General features: G+C 49.7%; 6 protein-coding genes across 6 annotated transcripts; 3 read left to right on the top strand and 3 right to left on the bottom strand.

Moving 5' to 3' along the window:
- Position 1: 1 nt before the first annotated feature.
- An05g00590 (uncharacterized protein) lies at positions 2 to 421 on the top strand (the record flags this gene model as incomplete). The annotated part of the gene is made up of 4 exons (XM_059747857.1): positions 2 to 33; positions 135 to 188; positions 285 to 367; positions 399 to 421. Coding segments are annotated over 4 exons (192 nt in total), but the record flags the coding sequence as incomplete, so codon positions are not given.
- Positions 422 to 1,425: 1,004 nt separating this feature from the next.
- An05g00580 (uncharacterized protein) lies at positions 1,426 to 3,151 on the top strand (the record flags this gene model as incomplete). Its single annotated transcript, XM_059747856.1, has 7 exons — positions 1,426 to 1,525; positions 1,896 to 1,957; positions 2,164 to 2,311; positions 2,416 to 2,504; positions 2,553 to 2,636; positions 2,754 to 2,807; positions 3,137 to 3,151. 7 exons carry the CDS (start codon positions 1,426 to 1,428, stop codon positions 3,149 to 3,151), a joined length of 552 nt encoding a protein of 183 aa, XP_059600743.1.
- Positions 3,152 to 5,027: 1,876 nt separating this feature from the next.
- On the bottom strand, positions 5,028 to 7,161 carry An05g00570 (uncharacterized protein; the record flags this gene model as incomplete). Its single annotated transcript, XM_001390595.1, has 3 exons — positions 5,028 to 5,294; positions 5,361 to 6,781; positions 7,137 to 7,161. The coding sequence occupies 3 exons, from the start codon at positions 7,159 to 7,161 to the stop codon at positions 5,028 to 5,030; spliced, it is 1,713 nt and encodes a 570-aa protein (XP_001390632.1).
- Positions 7,162 to 7,811: 650 nt separating this feature from the next.
- On the bottom strand, positions 7,812 to 9,238 carry An05g00560 (hypothetical protein; the record flags this gene model as incomplete). The annotated part of the gene is made up of 2 exons (XM_059747855.1): positions 7,812 to 8,083; positions 8,944 to 9,238. 2 exons carry the CDS (start codon positions 9,236 to 9,238, stop codon positions 7,812 to 7,814), a joined length of 567 nt encoding a protein of 188 aa, XP_059600742.1.
- A 329-nt stretch (positions 9,239 to 9,567) lies between these two features.
- An05g00550 (hypothetical protein) lies at positions 9,568 to 10,905 on the top strand (the record flags this gene model as incomplete). Its single annotated transcript, XM_001390593.3, has 1 exon — positions 9,568 to 10,905. The coding sequence occupies one exon, from the start codon at positions 9,568 to 9,570 to the stop codon at positions 10,903 to 10,905; it is 1,338 nt and encodes a 445-aa protein (XP_001390630.3).
- A 1,864-nt stretch (positions 10,906 to 12,769) lies between these two features.
- An05g00540 (60S ribosomal protein eL19) lies at positions 12,770 to 13,639 on the bottom strand (the record flags this gene model as incomplete). The annotated part of the gene is made up of 3 exons (XM_001390592.3): positions 12,770 to 12,919; positions 13,054 to 13,204; positions 13,335 to 13,639. The coding sequence occupies 3 exons, from the start codon at positions 13,637 to 13,639 to the stop codon at positions 12,770 to 12,772; spliced, it is 606 nt and encodes a 201-aa protein (XP_001390629.3).
- Between the last annotated feature and the right edge of the window lie 698 nt (positions 13,640 to 14,337).

Raw genomic sequence — 14,337 nt, 5'->3', positions numbered from 1 at the left:
CAAGGCCAAATTGAGAGTGTTCTATGAAGCATCGTGGGGACATCGAATATGATTCGGATATATTTGAAGGAATGAAATATTTCTAATGTCAGATTCCACTATCAATTTCTTAACTTCTACTACTACCTGGTTAGACACTGGCTAGTATCTATCTCCTGTAGTGATCCATACGATATCCATTTCTGCAGGTAAGAAATCTGCTGAGGGAATGCCTGCATATGGCGCTAACCGAAAGGGGATGTGCAGGTTTTTTTTCTTATTTTGTATTTTGATTTTCCCTTTAGTGATTATTCTTCCCTGCTGCTCCAGTGGAGAGTTCCCGGCGTGCCCGGTTCTGCCGATGAGCTTACCTGCTCATTACTAGTGGGTAAGTAGTCCTGCTCCTACTCCCTGCTCAGGAGGTGCTGCTAACTTGCTCTAATCCCAGACCCAAAACAAAGACACCGCCGTGCTCGCGAGGTTGTCTTGAAAGAGAATGCGATGAGCAATCTCCTTTCGAGGCAAAGCGAGGAGAGCTGTCCTCTCCACCAGCGCTGCTTCAGTTCCTTGATTTCCCGCCACCTCCAGACTACACCACACACGCTACACAGGGATTCGGTTGGGACAGGCTACTCCATATCGACTAGACTGCCAATCCCTAACACATGCACACAGCACAGACACCTGGGCAAGTGACCATTCACCATTCGGGCACCAATAGTGTCAATCATGGTCTGTGTGTAAACGGTAGGACGGTTTCGCCCAGCCTATTCGGTGACTATCCTCCAGTCAGCCTCACGAGTAATACGAAAGGCCATTACTGCTGCTTGGACGGGCCGCGTTCGGGAAGCTGTTTGACATGTTTCCACAGACGGGTGTCGAGAAGGTATGACAGCAGCAGCTCTTTTGCGGGGGATGCCCCCGTCGCAATCTGGAAACCTGCCGGAGAAACGCCCGAACCCATTGGATGGGTTTCTCACCTTTGCAACGCCATCAAGCACCTGTCACCAACCTTTCTCCGTGGACATGGCTTCGCCTGACATGGGCGCAACAGAGTCGATCGCTACAGGTGTCAACCCGGTGCTAGGATTAGCACGCGACGAGAGCCTACCAATGCAAGTCAACCGAAGCGCGCGCGGTTTTCGTTTTTCCCAGCCTGCTTTTTTACTTTTTCCCACCCTAGCCGCCACTGGACTCATCACATTCCCACCGGTCTGGAACCTCCACAACCTCCTTTTTTGCGATTACAGCGCGTCGCGCCGAGCAAGTCCGGCACGGCACGCAGTTGCTAACAAGGAAGGGAGTGGAGAAGATCGTACCTACATTCTATGTATGTGAACGGAGTAGTCCGTTCTGACGTACATGCGCATATACATGCGATTGTTGAGGACAATGATCAATGATGAAGACTCATATCATATGCACTGGCATCGTTGCAGTCCCGCAATGGCCGTCCCGATTATCATTATTGCCGTCGCTCCTGATTGCGATCGCAAAGACTGGGCATGTGACACTTTGGAGGAACGACCCTACCCATGGCTCACTAGTAAGTGGCAGTTACATCTTTCTTTCTTTTTCTTTTTCTTTTTCTTTTTCCGTCTCTTTCCCCCCTGATTCCTTTGATGGCAGCAACGGGCTAGAAAAGGAAGTCTGCCTTGGGAAGCAAACGGGATAAAGCAAGCCATGGCATCTCCAAAGCCCACCGTGCCCAGGATGGGGGACCAATAGCCACGACGCATGGGCGGAGATGTCAAGTTGCGAGGATCAGCATCTGGACAAAGCGCGACCCTCGGGCAACAGGACGATCCGAGTCTCTAGATCCCGCTATGTGACTCGATACCAGCCAGGGAAGAGCAATGGCTAAACGGTATGAGCTAGGCGACGGGAAGGACCTAGTCTACACCACGTAAACACAGCTAGACTGCTACCCATGCATACTCCGTACATGATTAGACTAAGTGACTCGAATAATGAGTGCGTGAGTAAGACCTGACGGGACCTCAGTCCCAACTACCACCCACCCCGGCTTAGTCCCGCACGAAGGCAGAAAGGATTAATATAGATACATTAGTTGGGTAGCCATCATGGCCCATGCCATGTCCGTCGGGTCTGCCTGGAGATTAAAATAAAATTCAGGGGCTGGGCAAAACAGCCCCCAGGTTAACTAACTAGATATTTAGTTAGTTCCTGCCTACTAGGAAGAAGTGGGAAGGTGACAGTCACTTCAAAGTACCCTTTTTCTCCATTCTCATTGGTAAAAGACTCCTTCGTATTTCTCCCGCCTTGCACACTAAGTTACTACTTACTACCATTTACTTAACTTGGGTAGGTGGTAGGTGTCAGACTCAAAAGTACGCTCTTGCCCTGTGTGTCGTATCCGCTTCCCCCCTTCCCCCCCTGATCAGCAACCATGTGTTTAGGCTAGACGAGATTCAGCTTGGGAGACGACCTGGAATCCTTTGGATAGTTACTTGGTTGCTCGCTCGGGATTGAAGCTAAGGGCTAAACGGTACCCATCCGTGTGGGTGTGTGTGTGTGTGTGTGTGTGTCTGGCCACGCACACTTTCAACTAGTTTGTTTTTTTGGTATGTCTGGGATGTGAATCCATGCAATGCTACCTTGATGCATTGAATGCTTACTTACCCATTAACTACCTCGTAAGTGTATACAATTCATACCTTAAGAAACAACCTGAATAGAGCATGATAAAGACATACCACATCACACAAACTTAACTACAAATCCACCGCTACACAAATAGAAAATGGTGATAGAAAAGAAGTTATCTCGGAGAAAGAATCCGAATTCCCCATCACCCAGCAATCCCCGTAAGTCTAATTCTAATCAAATCAACAACATCAACACCAGTAACAAATACACACCAATTTTTGCATACTCAATTACATACATACACACACACACCACACACAACAATAATACACGACTAATATAACCCCCTCCCCCCTGCCGACCTGGACTAGCCTTTCTAACCGAGAGAGGAAATGCTCAAATCCGAGCCTCACTATGCGGAGTATTCTGGTTGGTTGATTGAGATGAAGTAGAAGGATTTGACGATATGGACTGTAAGTGATGCTTTCTGGGCTGAAGGATGTTCAATGAAATCGGTCTAGATGTACATATGTATGTCAATTAGTAGTGGTTAAGGTTTTAGGTTCTGTCGTTGCCTTCTTGCCTGCTTTTGCTTTGCTGGGGTAGTGGGTGCGGACCATTTATGTTTAAGAATTGTGGATTGTGGATGTATATTGTTTGCTGGATGGGTACTAGTCAAGTCAATAAGTAGTTGTTTGGTATGGGGTATGGTTTACTTTTGTGGGGATGGTCATGTTCTTACTTACTGCGCAGTAGACTTAGACTACTTCCACATATGTGGAACTTGCACACACTCACTCACACACAGCTACATAGGCATTAAATGAATAACATCGACACAATAATCCAAATCACCCACCCTATACTCTGACACACACACATACCTCACCAACAAAGCGATCCCAACAACATGATAGAAAGACGAGAAATCGACTCATCCAATTCACCATCTAGAATTACCTTTCCACCATAAAACCCAAAATATCATCTACATCTAACCGACATGCACATCTATGAAAAAATCTTCCCCATTATTCATGGTGTAGGGCGGTAATTTATTGCGATATATGCGAAAGAATCAAAGACAGATAAACCAATCACGTTCGCCCGATCACTATGATCGAGTGTTTACTAAGGGTCATTTGATCGTAGGGGCCTGAGCACTACTTACTTATGCTCAGTGATGGATATGGATGCAGCATTTCGGCAATAGGAAAGGGAAATAGGATCCGAGAGGATACTTTACTAACTCACTACTCATATACTATATTATTATCTACTACCTATACAGTAATACTAGAAAATAATATCAAATACGGGGTTTATACGCAGATAAGTATATCGAAATCAAATTGTTGTTATTGTTATTGTTGTTGTTGTGTCTGCTGACGCTGATCATCGCTACCGTGATCCATCCATATCCATAGGACAATAAACCCCCTCCTACAATCACATAGTAAGTGTATAGTAGTTAGTAAAATCTCGCCTCACTGCACTAAAGCCTTCAGCAACACTTCATGGAAGTACAATTCCGAGTGGAAATAGAAACGTACACGATCAGCAACATATTTTTTCTTCTTTCCTTCCCCCCCTTTCATACAGTACTCCGTTAGGAAGTAGGTATGCACTGGGCCTATTCGGACTTATGTACGTATGAGTAAGATGCTAAGCTACATTGAGTATGTGACTGACTAGCACGTACGTGTCAGATGCGATGGATTTGATTTGCGATTGGGGAAGAACACCCACCCCCAAAAAAGTGATTACGTTGGAAATGGACTTACTAAAAAGTAGGGGTGATGGAGATGATCGGATTCTTTTCTCCGTCTCAGCTACACTTGTCTATCTACTTGCTTGGTTAGTGTGGTGCTACTGCTACTGCTACTGCGAGGAAAGGAGGGAGGGAGGTGCGTGTCATAGGTAGATAGGTACAGCTGGGTGGGGATGAGGAGAGTCTGTGAGATGCATGTCAAATTATCACGACTGTCAGTGACAAGCTGATTTGGATTTGATTTCTTTTTGTTCTGGAATCTCGAGTATGGCGCTGTTATTGTGAGAAGGTGTCAGGTTACAATGGTATCTCACTCATACTGCTGTCTGCTTCAAGAGACTGACGGCGCGGTTACCGACAGAATATGCATTGCTTTGCCTAAAATAGAGCGCATTTCCTCCCCTCAGGTCCTGTGCAACATCATGCATTTCTATTGTGGAGCAGTCTTTCACACGTCTAGTCAATCTAAGACAGAAACATCGATTCAGCCGATGAGAAACCAAAGTAAATGCCCAACTGAATGTCATAATGCCAAATACATCCAAGCCGTCATAATACCCTCTGATCATGCCATGCAATGTAGATGCTGCTTCCGGTCGTCTAATATCAAATGCGAACAAAAGTGGTATATGAAACAAAAGAGTCAAACACGAACACCAACCCAGCCTCAGTTCAGAAACTGAGTCTCCGGCTGCTGTCGAAGGAGATAGTGGAAGATGCGCCAAATACCCTTCAGCGCCTCCACACGGTCTTCACCCTTGAGGAGGTCGTACCACCGGGTACGTCGTAGCTGTAGAACATACCACGGTTGCTCCGGCGTGTCGGTTACAGGCGGGAAGTTGCTGGACCCATTGGTGATAACTTCGAGATATCTTCGGTGTACACGCAGATGAAGGATCGACACATGATGATTGATAGAGGACAATAGATAGATCTGCCGTTTCAGTTAGTCTCTGTAAATGTAACCTAAACAAAGCATGCATTGGAGCAGGACGCTTACATCGTCAAATGCACTGTCGAGCGGCTTTCCAATCTGTATATACCGCATCCGCTTATCCCAAAGACCCGGCCCAGGCTGAATAATCTTCCACCTGTCGCTGTTACTCATTTTTCGCGCCGAACTCGGTCGACGCGATGCGAGGAACGGATGCTCGTACTTGGAGCGTTTGCGAGCATATCCAGACTCCGATGGCAGCTTGTCCTCCCCATGTGTCTCCTTCTCATTGTCACTGACGGAGTCGTTGGGAGCGCCGCCCCATCGGGGCACTGTTGTCCACCACTTGCCTTCACCTGGTCTCACCTCTGCTTCCCCTTGTCTCGCCCGTTCCTGAGCTGTCAGGAGCATGGCACCCACCTCCCGAAGCAAATCACACACTTCTCCCATGCCAGAGCCTGGGGCATCGTGTGGCCCGCGCCACGAGGTCTCGGGTCGGCACTGAGCTGCAAAGATAGGCCCTTCCATTATACCGCTTCGCGCCAGTTGACGGTCCTTTGGCGATCGTGCGGCCTGGAAAGTGTGTCGGACAGGGAAGAGCAAGGTCTTCACAGCCAGCCGAGGTGGAGAGATAGGAGGGGCTGCCTGGCAGCCAAAGGGCCAAGCAGCCATTTCGGCCAAGGCTCGAACGGTCTCCTCGCGCACATCCTCTGGCATCTCGTGTCCGGCACCAAGACGGCGGCCCTTGTACATAGTAACCATTTCTTCCTTTGTGTCTGGCTGCGCCTGTGAACCGTCTTTTGTCGCTTCTGCAGGCGGCGCTGGGTCGACGTCCATGGATGTTTCCGAATTGTCTTCGGCCGCTGGCGGTTGGGCATCCCCATCCGTCTGCATCTTGTCTGTGCCTTCTTCTTGCTCTGCCGGAGGGGGCGGTGATTTCGGGCGCTCGTAGTACTCGTCCAAACTGGTATCCCAATATTGGGCCATCCGTTCTAGGCCTGTCCAGAATTTCCTCGTTTGAGCCACACGCACCCTTGGACGCCCGTCGCGGGGCGGCAGTCTGCCCACCTCTCTGAAAGCGTCATCGTTATCCAGTAGGAGCTCGTTCTGCAACGCCTCGAATCGGTCTCTGGAGGGATATGAATTGCCGTTGTCCATCAGGATAGGACAGCCATCCTCATCTACCGGGGATGAGCGAGCTGACAAGTTATCCCAAGGGAGCGGAGGAGCTGTATTTGCCCCGCTCGGACGAACGATGTCTGCTGCAGACACATTCTCTTCGAGTCTCAGATTGAGCGCCTCGAATTTCTGCGTGTTGATATCCTGTGGTCGTCGAATTGACGCCAGCACTTCACTCAGTCTCGACAGAGTAGCCTCCGGGTCCTTATCCGAAAGTTCCGGCAGCTGGTAGACGGGGAAGTCAAGGAGCGTGGGGGCGGGAGGAGGACGGCGCTCTTTCTCCGGCTCTGAGCTCACGGAGGGCAGGCCTGCATCGCGTGTCAGTATTAGAAAGTGGGCTCTGTGAGTGCGCTCAGGTCAGTCAGCCAGGCTGACAGCAGGCCTGGAGGGTTGGGGGCCATAAATGCAATTGAACATGGATCAAATGCTGACACACAAGTTGTCTCTTAGAAGCTGGAGACGATGGGACAAGGCGCGACCGGGTCAGCGACCGGGACTCTCCATCATCACACCACCACCAACACCACTCTAACCACTTTCCGATGGTCCCACGCCAATTTCGCACGACTCACAGAAAGCAGAAGGAAGCGCACAAGAGACGGGACGAGACTAAAGAAAGCAAGGGGAAGGCGATTGACGACCGAGCGGGAGGGCGAAGCTTACCCAAGGTACTACACCAGCCAAACATGATGCCCGTAATTAAAGTGCGGGAAGGCGGAACGGGAACCAGTGATGGTTTGTGTCTTCTCTAGTACTCTATGCGCCGAATGGAATCGAATCAACAGACTAATAGGGATGCGATGTGGATGCGATGCGAGATCTCAGCACTAGACGGAGGCTGAGTGACTTTAGTTCATCACTTTGCGATGTGAAGCTAACCGGCAGTGGGGGGAAAATAAGAGAAGCACGAGGCACACAGGAGGAAAGACAAATGAGAGGGCGGAAATCAAGTAGTGGAAAGCAGATGAACCAGTCAGCGGAAAGAATGGGACTTTGTTGTTAACCGATAGTGGCAACCAGGAATGGAGGAGAAGAGGCAGTGGGAATTGTTGGATGGATGTTGGATAAAGGCGAGGATGGCAGTGGAGAGGGAGAGAGAGAGGGGGGGAAGTGCATGCATTGAAATAAGATAGCAGTGAATGAAAGAGTCGAATGGTCAAATGGTTAGTCGCCTTCAGTTTGCCTTAGCCTCTCGTTAGTCCTTCGACACTCCCGGGCTTCATGGAATCCATCATTCTCCCCTCCAAGTGGAGTTGGACCCATTCAATTCGTTCCCTTTCTTCCCTTCCCATCTTATCGCCAATACGTATCCATTCATTTCATCCATCCGTAAATCCACTAAACATTTTTGCCTCTGAATTCTATTTTACCCGCCGAGAAGGTGCCTGGCGATTTCCCCGGGCCCAATATTGCGGGGGAAGGAAAAAGTATGGGGATAACCATGGCTGCCCAGCGCCCTCCCCCATTCTTGGGCTCTTCGAAAGAACAGAAACCCTCTCTATGGGCTGTGATGTCAATTGACTTCCGATCCACCCTTTCCTGATGGCGTTTCGACCAATACATGCCCCCCCAATTCTGGGTGAAGGAGGGGACTGTAGTAGACGTGATCCCTGGAAGGGAAGATGGAGATCACAAGTCCCGCGGTGGCAATTCTGTCTCCTCTTCTCGAGTATTGCGCAAGTGCAACTCCGTCCTTATCCGGGGATATTATCATGCATACATATAAATCGATTAGGTCACCTCGTGGGTGATTTCATGAGATTTGAAATCCGAGAATTGAGTCTAAGGAGGATTTGCACCCAGTAGATGCCACTATAGCTGTCGACGTCTGATCGTCTCTCGGACAAGGACCAACTGATCAATTCTTCATCCGAAAGATGGGACTGTCCCAATCAGGCTAGTTCATACTGACTCAGCCTGCACATGATGGCACTAATGTGGAAGTGGATTAGCGGTGGCTGACTGGGTTGTCCCAAAAGAGTAACTCAGTCACGGGGCCCCCACTTGATTGGCGCCAACAGCCAATGAATATCTGCCAATCACATTTTCCTCACCATTACTTAATTAATCCAATCAGGCAATGGACCCAATCAGTCCATCATCTCCATCATCGCCCTTTTTCCATCTATCCATCTATCCCATCGTCCACTATTCAGCACGGTTCAGCTCCGTCAGATAGATGAATCCATTCGATGTGCCATGTTGTGACTGACTTTGGTTCCCTAGGCTTATCCCCCCTCTCCACCCCCTTCCATAATCCAATAAGACCGTTCCAACGTCTGGTGGTTCCTGACCACCCTCAAGGGCCGTTAACACAACGCTAGGGGCGAGGGGCCCAAACCCCCCTCTCTGGCCAGCGACTAATGCCGCCCAGCACCTTCGTTAGAGCTGCCTCTGCATCGCGGATTGGATGTCTTGGATGACTGCGGTTTCATCCACTTCCTCAAGGGCAGCAATTTCTTCCACACACCCCCCTGCTTCCTGTCGTCACAGCCGGTTTGTTGGTCCACCTGTACATGGCGCTTGGCCAAACACAATGGCCTGCTTTTTGTTTGTTTCCAGGGACCCTGGTCCTCTTCTCTTCTCGTTCCCATCCCTGCTCCTTCACAGCCTTCTTTTTTTATAGCTTCTTCAATATATCTGAATCTCTCTTCTTTCTTCACGTGTGATCGAAATCTCACGCGTTTTTGGCCCTCCCGCCTCACCAGCCTATCCTGAAACAGGTGCACCACCTCCAGGCTATTGCCTCTGACATCTGCTGTCATGGCCTGCCTGTCTCCTCCCGGTAGAGAGAATCAGCAATGAGTCGGCCTTAGCATGTGTGTATCTGCTTTCTTCGACTGTACCCACGGCTTCCGTTTGTTCACTCTTTCCATACCTTCGTGAGCCGGTCATTCACTACAATATCAAGTACTACCTTTGCCCGCGGCCTCCCCCCGCTCTTTTACGCGCCAGCGGCCTTAAATCCAGGGATTCCCTCTTTTGTTACTTTACAATCATACCTGGTTCTTCATGCAGGCCACGTTCTTCTCTTCTTCCCCTTCTTGATCCAGCAAAGTACTTTTTGCGTCCTCCGGCCTGCGGGCTTGGCGACATGTCCAGGTCGAGCTCTGCGGTTCTCCATCAGAGTTCGAGATGTGCAACTAAGGTTCCTCGACACTCCAACATAATAGTGTCTTCTGCACCAGTAATCACCAGTTCTTCCTTCACCTCAGCCGCTTCCTCTCCCTCATTCACAAATCCGGTCCCCGTGTCCTCGACCGAGAGCTCATTGTCAATCGAGCCCTCCCCGTCCAACAGATGGCATTCAACAGCTGCAGCTGCAGAAGCTCTTACAGATGCCACGGCTACAAAGTCGTCACAACCATCGGCTGGTGACTCAGTGCTCGTCCCGGCGACAACTGCATCCTCTATCCTGGCAAATCCCAGCGACTACAATCTCATACAAACACACACGGAGGATGGCACTCATTTGCATATGCCTGTGTCCTCACGGACAAGTTCAATATCAAGTTACCAAACGCCCATGTCGACATCAGAATCCTCCACTGATGTACTAAGCCCCATAACGTCAACGATGTCAACGACACAGTACCCTCACAGCTCTTCTACTTCGTTTATTCCACACTCAGCAGTAACTAGCGCTGTCACTTCAGCCAATAGCTCGTCGCATGGCTACATAGATCAGTCGAATCATGGTGACTCTCACTCCTCACTGCGCGCAATCTTGGGAGGCGTTCTAGGAGGTGTAGCTTTTGTTGCTCTTGCGCTTGCAATAGGTTATTTCGTGATGCGTCACAAGCGGCGCAAACCCCGTGACGAGTTGGCCACTGGGACGAGTGAAGAACACCTGCAAGATGACCGCAGTCCGGCTACTTCCTCAGCAGGCTCACATCAAGTATATCAGTCGTGCGGGTCATCTTTCACCGACAACTCCTCTACCCCCTCCAGCCCTCTTCGCGCTATGTTCCCGGTATCAATTCCGGCCAAGAGCTACCAAGCGCGTCGGACCCCTTCCGGACCGAACATCCTCTCCGATACAAACCCTTTCCTAGACTCTGCGGAGATCAAGTATGTGTCGCGTGGTAGTGGCGTTCCCAGCACCGCGGGGACGCTCCGCAACCCGTTCGCTGATGCCGCTCCAAGTCACACTGTCGTCATGCGACAATCATACATGTCGCAGCGACCCGCGTCAGCTGCCTGGTACTCCATGCATAGTGATCGCAGCTTAGGCAGTACGGTCCACCTCCCGGGGCGGAGCAGTGCGGGAAGTAGCCTGCAGCGACTCAGCTACCCGTTCACCGTGGCTGAGCTAGAAGCATGCGAGCCCATGGCCAGACTAAGCACGCGCAGTGACCCCTTTGATCTGGAATGTCCACCCCACGCTATGCACAGGCGTAGTTCTACCGTCATACCGGTGGGGCACGTCTAACTTACGGCTGAGGAGAGAGAAGATAGAGCTTTTTGCTGTCCGCACACAGAGTGTAGGACACGGAGAAGCACACGAGATACGCGACATGAGTCCACGCTATCCTCTTCGATCAAGCATATGGAGTTCCCGTTTGGTTCGTTGAGCAGGGAATGCAGAGAGATGGAGCGGATTTTACTTCAAGATAGATGTATATGTAATTTACTTATGATTGGTTCTGGTGATTATCAGGCATGGCACGCAGGTGGTGGGTAGCGAAGGGTAAGTAGTAAGGGTGTGCCATGCTCCCACGGCTGTATTTGTATGTGTACGATAATTACATGTGCAATTGTCGTGTGCGAATACAATTTCCAAAATTCCTATTTCGAATGTGATACAGCCTAGTCATATATCCATCTTCTAGTAATACTATATGTAGTACTAAGTAGACCAAAACTTTATGAAATGTAGATACATATGCTGAACGCCATACCAATCATCATAAGTTAAACATATAGATTCAACCCTTGTAGCATCTGATTCGGCCGGTACCTAGCTCAAGTTCCAATTATCAAATAAAAATCGAAACTGCCTTTCAATTTTATTTTCTTCGCAGCATTCTTTAGCCCCCTTCAACGTTCGGTTTTACGAACTGAAATAAAGGGAGTATGATGATGGCAGTGGATATATATTCTCATTCGACTAGTACTCAATCTACCCCCGCGATTCCCCACCGCAACCGCGTCGTTAAGAAATCATCCCTACTAGTAGTAGTAATAGAGAAGCAGCCCTACTTCTAAACAAGGGAATGTATAAATGAAGTATACATACATATACGTTTACACCATCAACATCAGACTTTAGTTATTCAACTTGACATCTAGACTCACATACAACTTTCCCGTCTGGAAATAACCCCGACGGAAAACTCAAGGCTAAGCTACTAGTAGTAGTGCGGTGGAGGCTGTTCCACACACAGACCTAGTCCGACAGCTGAGATGTTAGAAGAGACGAAATAGAAGAAAACAAAATTGAAGGCTGGAATTTGAGGATTTCCAGTGAAAAGAGGTAATTTAAATGATGAAAATTGACAAGAACATTTTTCTACAACCCATAGATAGAGGGGGGAAGGTATTAGTCCATTTATGAAATTGAAGAAAGTGGGGATGATTTACTTTATCCATTCCCAGGCTGAATGTGAGGGATGGGCTTGGTTTGACGTAATACGAAGGAGAGGGGGGGGGTTTTGGCTGCATTTGCAATAGTTTATGTATGCAACCTAAACTACAACAAGTAATATTCTAGACCATTACAAGGAACCGACTATTGTGTTAACCCTCGGAATGATATTCAGGATGTGCGTTACGACATTACATGTTCAGTGCAGAGGAAAAAGAGGAAAGAAAAAGCAGCGTGTGCTTGGGCAGAAAGCAGCAGAGGGACAGATATATCCGGGCGGGAGTTGGCTGGATTTTAATATCGAATAGCAGTTCAAAGGCGATTTTCACGGTCCAGGAAGGAAAGAGTTGGCGAAAGGATGAAGAAATAGTAAAAAAAAATTGGAAATTTCGTATCACACAAAGCGCCATGCCATTGTTTTGCTTTAACAGTTAGGTCTTTTTCCTTTTTTTTGCGTGGTCCTTTCACATGCTCTTCCCCGTGAAGAGGAAGAGACGGGGATGACGATGATGGTGATGATGGTGCATATCCTTGATCCCCAACCCTGTTCCAGGCTCCCGATACGATCCAAACAACCCCGTCCCGGATGAATCGAGCCACCGAGCCAGACCTGCAACGAACACGGAGTGGTCGATCAGAGTCCGTGGGCTGATCGATTCCCTCCCCCGTTTCAACCTCCGCACCGCCCAAGTTCCTTAGCTGAGGAAAATTACTCCTGAGCCTCAGCAATGAGGGCGTTCTGCTTGGCCTCCTTGCGCTCCAGACGTCTCTCACGGAGAGCCTTGTTCTTGGCACGCTTAGCATCCATCTCCTCCTTGAGGACGCGCTCACGGTGACGCTCAGCCTTGGCCTTCTGGATCTGTAGTATGGAAAGAGATCATGTTAGCCCCTATTTCCTCATCTTCCCAACAGAAGACCGTATACACTCGTTCCGTTTCGTAGTCTCGAGAGTATAGCGATTTCATCAAAAAAGCAAATGGCGGCGAAACTTACGTGCTCGATGAGGGAACGCTTGTGCTTGAAGGTGTTACCCTTGCTCAGGTGGTAGAGCTCGTGGTACAGGTGCTTGTCGATCTTGCCGGAGGCACGGTAGCGGACGAGCAGGCGACGGAGAATACGCATGCGGCGCATCCAGAGGATCTGGCTTTAATCCGATATCCATCAGCACTCATCCATTTTATCATTTTCCTTCGCATATGGCATCTCGCTGATAGTCGTGGGCGACCGAGAAAATCCTTGCAATGGCACTCAAAGGGGTTGGACAACGAGCATACCTGGGCATACGAGCCTCCTTGGTACCCTTGCGCTTACCCAGACCACGGTGTCTGCCGATGCGGCGGGCGGCGGCGAGCTCACGGGCACGGGAGCGGGAGTGCATGGTGACGGGCTTGCGGATGATGAGGCCATCGCTGACGAGCTTGCGGATGGTCTGGCGGGAGTTGGCGTTGGAGATCTCATTCATCTCATTGGGGTCGAGCCAAATCTTGCGCTTGCCGCAGCCCACCACGGAGGCGGCGAGGCGCTTCTGGGTGCGAAGGTTGACCCTGTGTGGTGCAAAAAAAAAGCAGTCGGTCAGCATGAAGTCCAAACCGATCGGGGGGTTGCTGCTGCGTATGACACGAAAAAGTGCCATCTGGAGGCGAATCCGGGGCGTCTGAACGGGGGAAGAGGGGGAGGATATACAGTCCAGCGACGAACAGTATTTCCCCCCCTTGATGCAGCAAAAATCAAGAGCTGAAGATGGACTCACATCTTGATGTCGGCGTATCGACGGTCGTTGGCGGATGATGTTCGTTGCACTCGTCGACGGGTAGAATTCCCAGGGCGAGGAGTTTGAGATACGGCGGCTGATTAGCTAAGCGGTTGTGTCTGCTAAGCGAGACCAGCAAAACCCTCTGTTAGGGTTCGTGCCCCAGACGCTTGTCCCGATCCGGGGAACACCGCCGGGAGCCGCAACGGCGCATTACAGCATTTGGCTGGAGCAATGCTACAGATGCTGGGTTGTTTGGAACGTGATCTGGACTGGATTTACTATCTACATTGTTACTTTTTCCTGAAGGTTCAACTTCTCAGCGCACGACTCAATCTTCTATCCGTCGCTCGGCGGTGGACCAATTCGGGCAGATGCGCCATTCAGGCTGTTCCACGTGATCTCAAACTGTTGTACTTGTGTTGTATCAGTTACGTATGGATGACTGAGGCTGACATCAAATCCGACCATGGAAAATCTGCGGAAACTCAAAACAAATGCATTGCTCATCTCATAAAATGTATCAA

The sequence above is a fragment of the Aspergillus niger genome, assembly GCF_000002855.4.
Source record: "Aspergillus niger supercontig An05".
In the NCBI taxonomy this organism is placed as follows: domain Eukaryota; kingdom Fungi; phylum Ascomycota; class Eurotiomycetes; order Eurotiales; family Aspergillaceae; genus Aspergillus; species Aspergillus niger.
The sequence above is the reverse complement of the archived record's forward strand: the minus strand, read 5'-3'. Positions and strand labels throughout refer to the sequence as shown.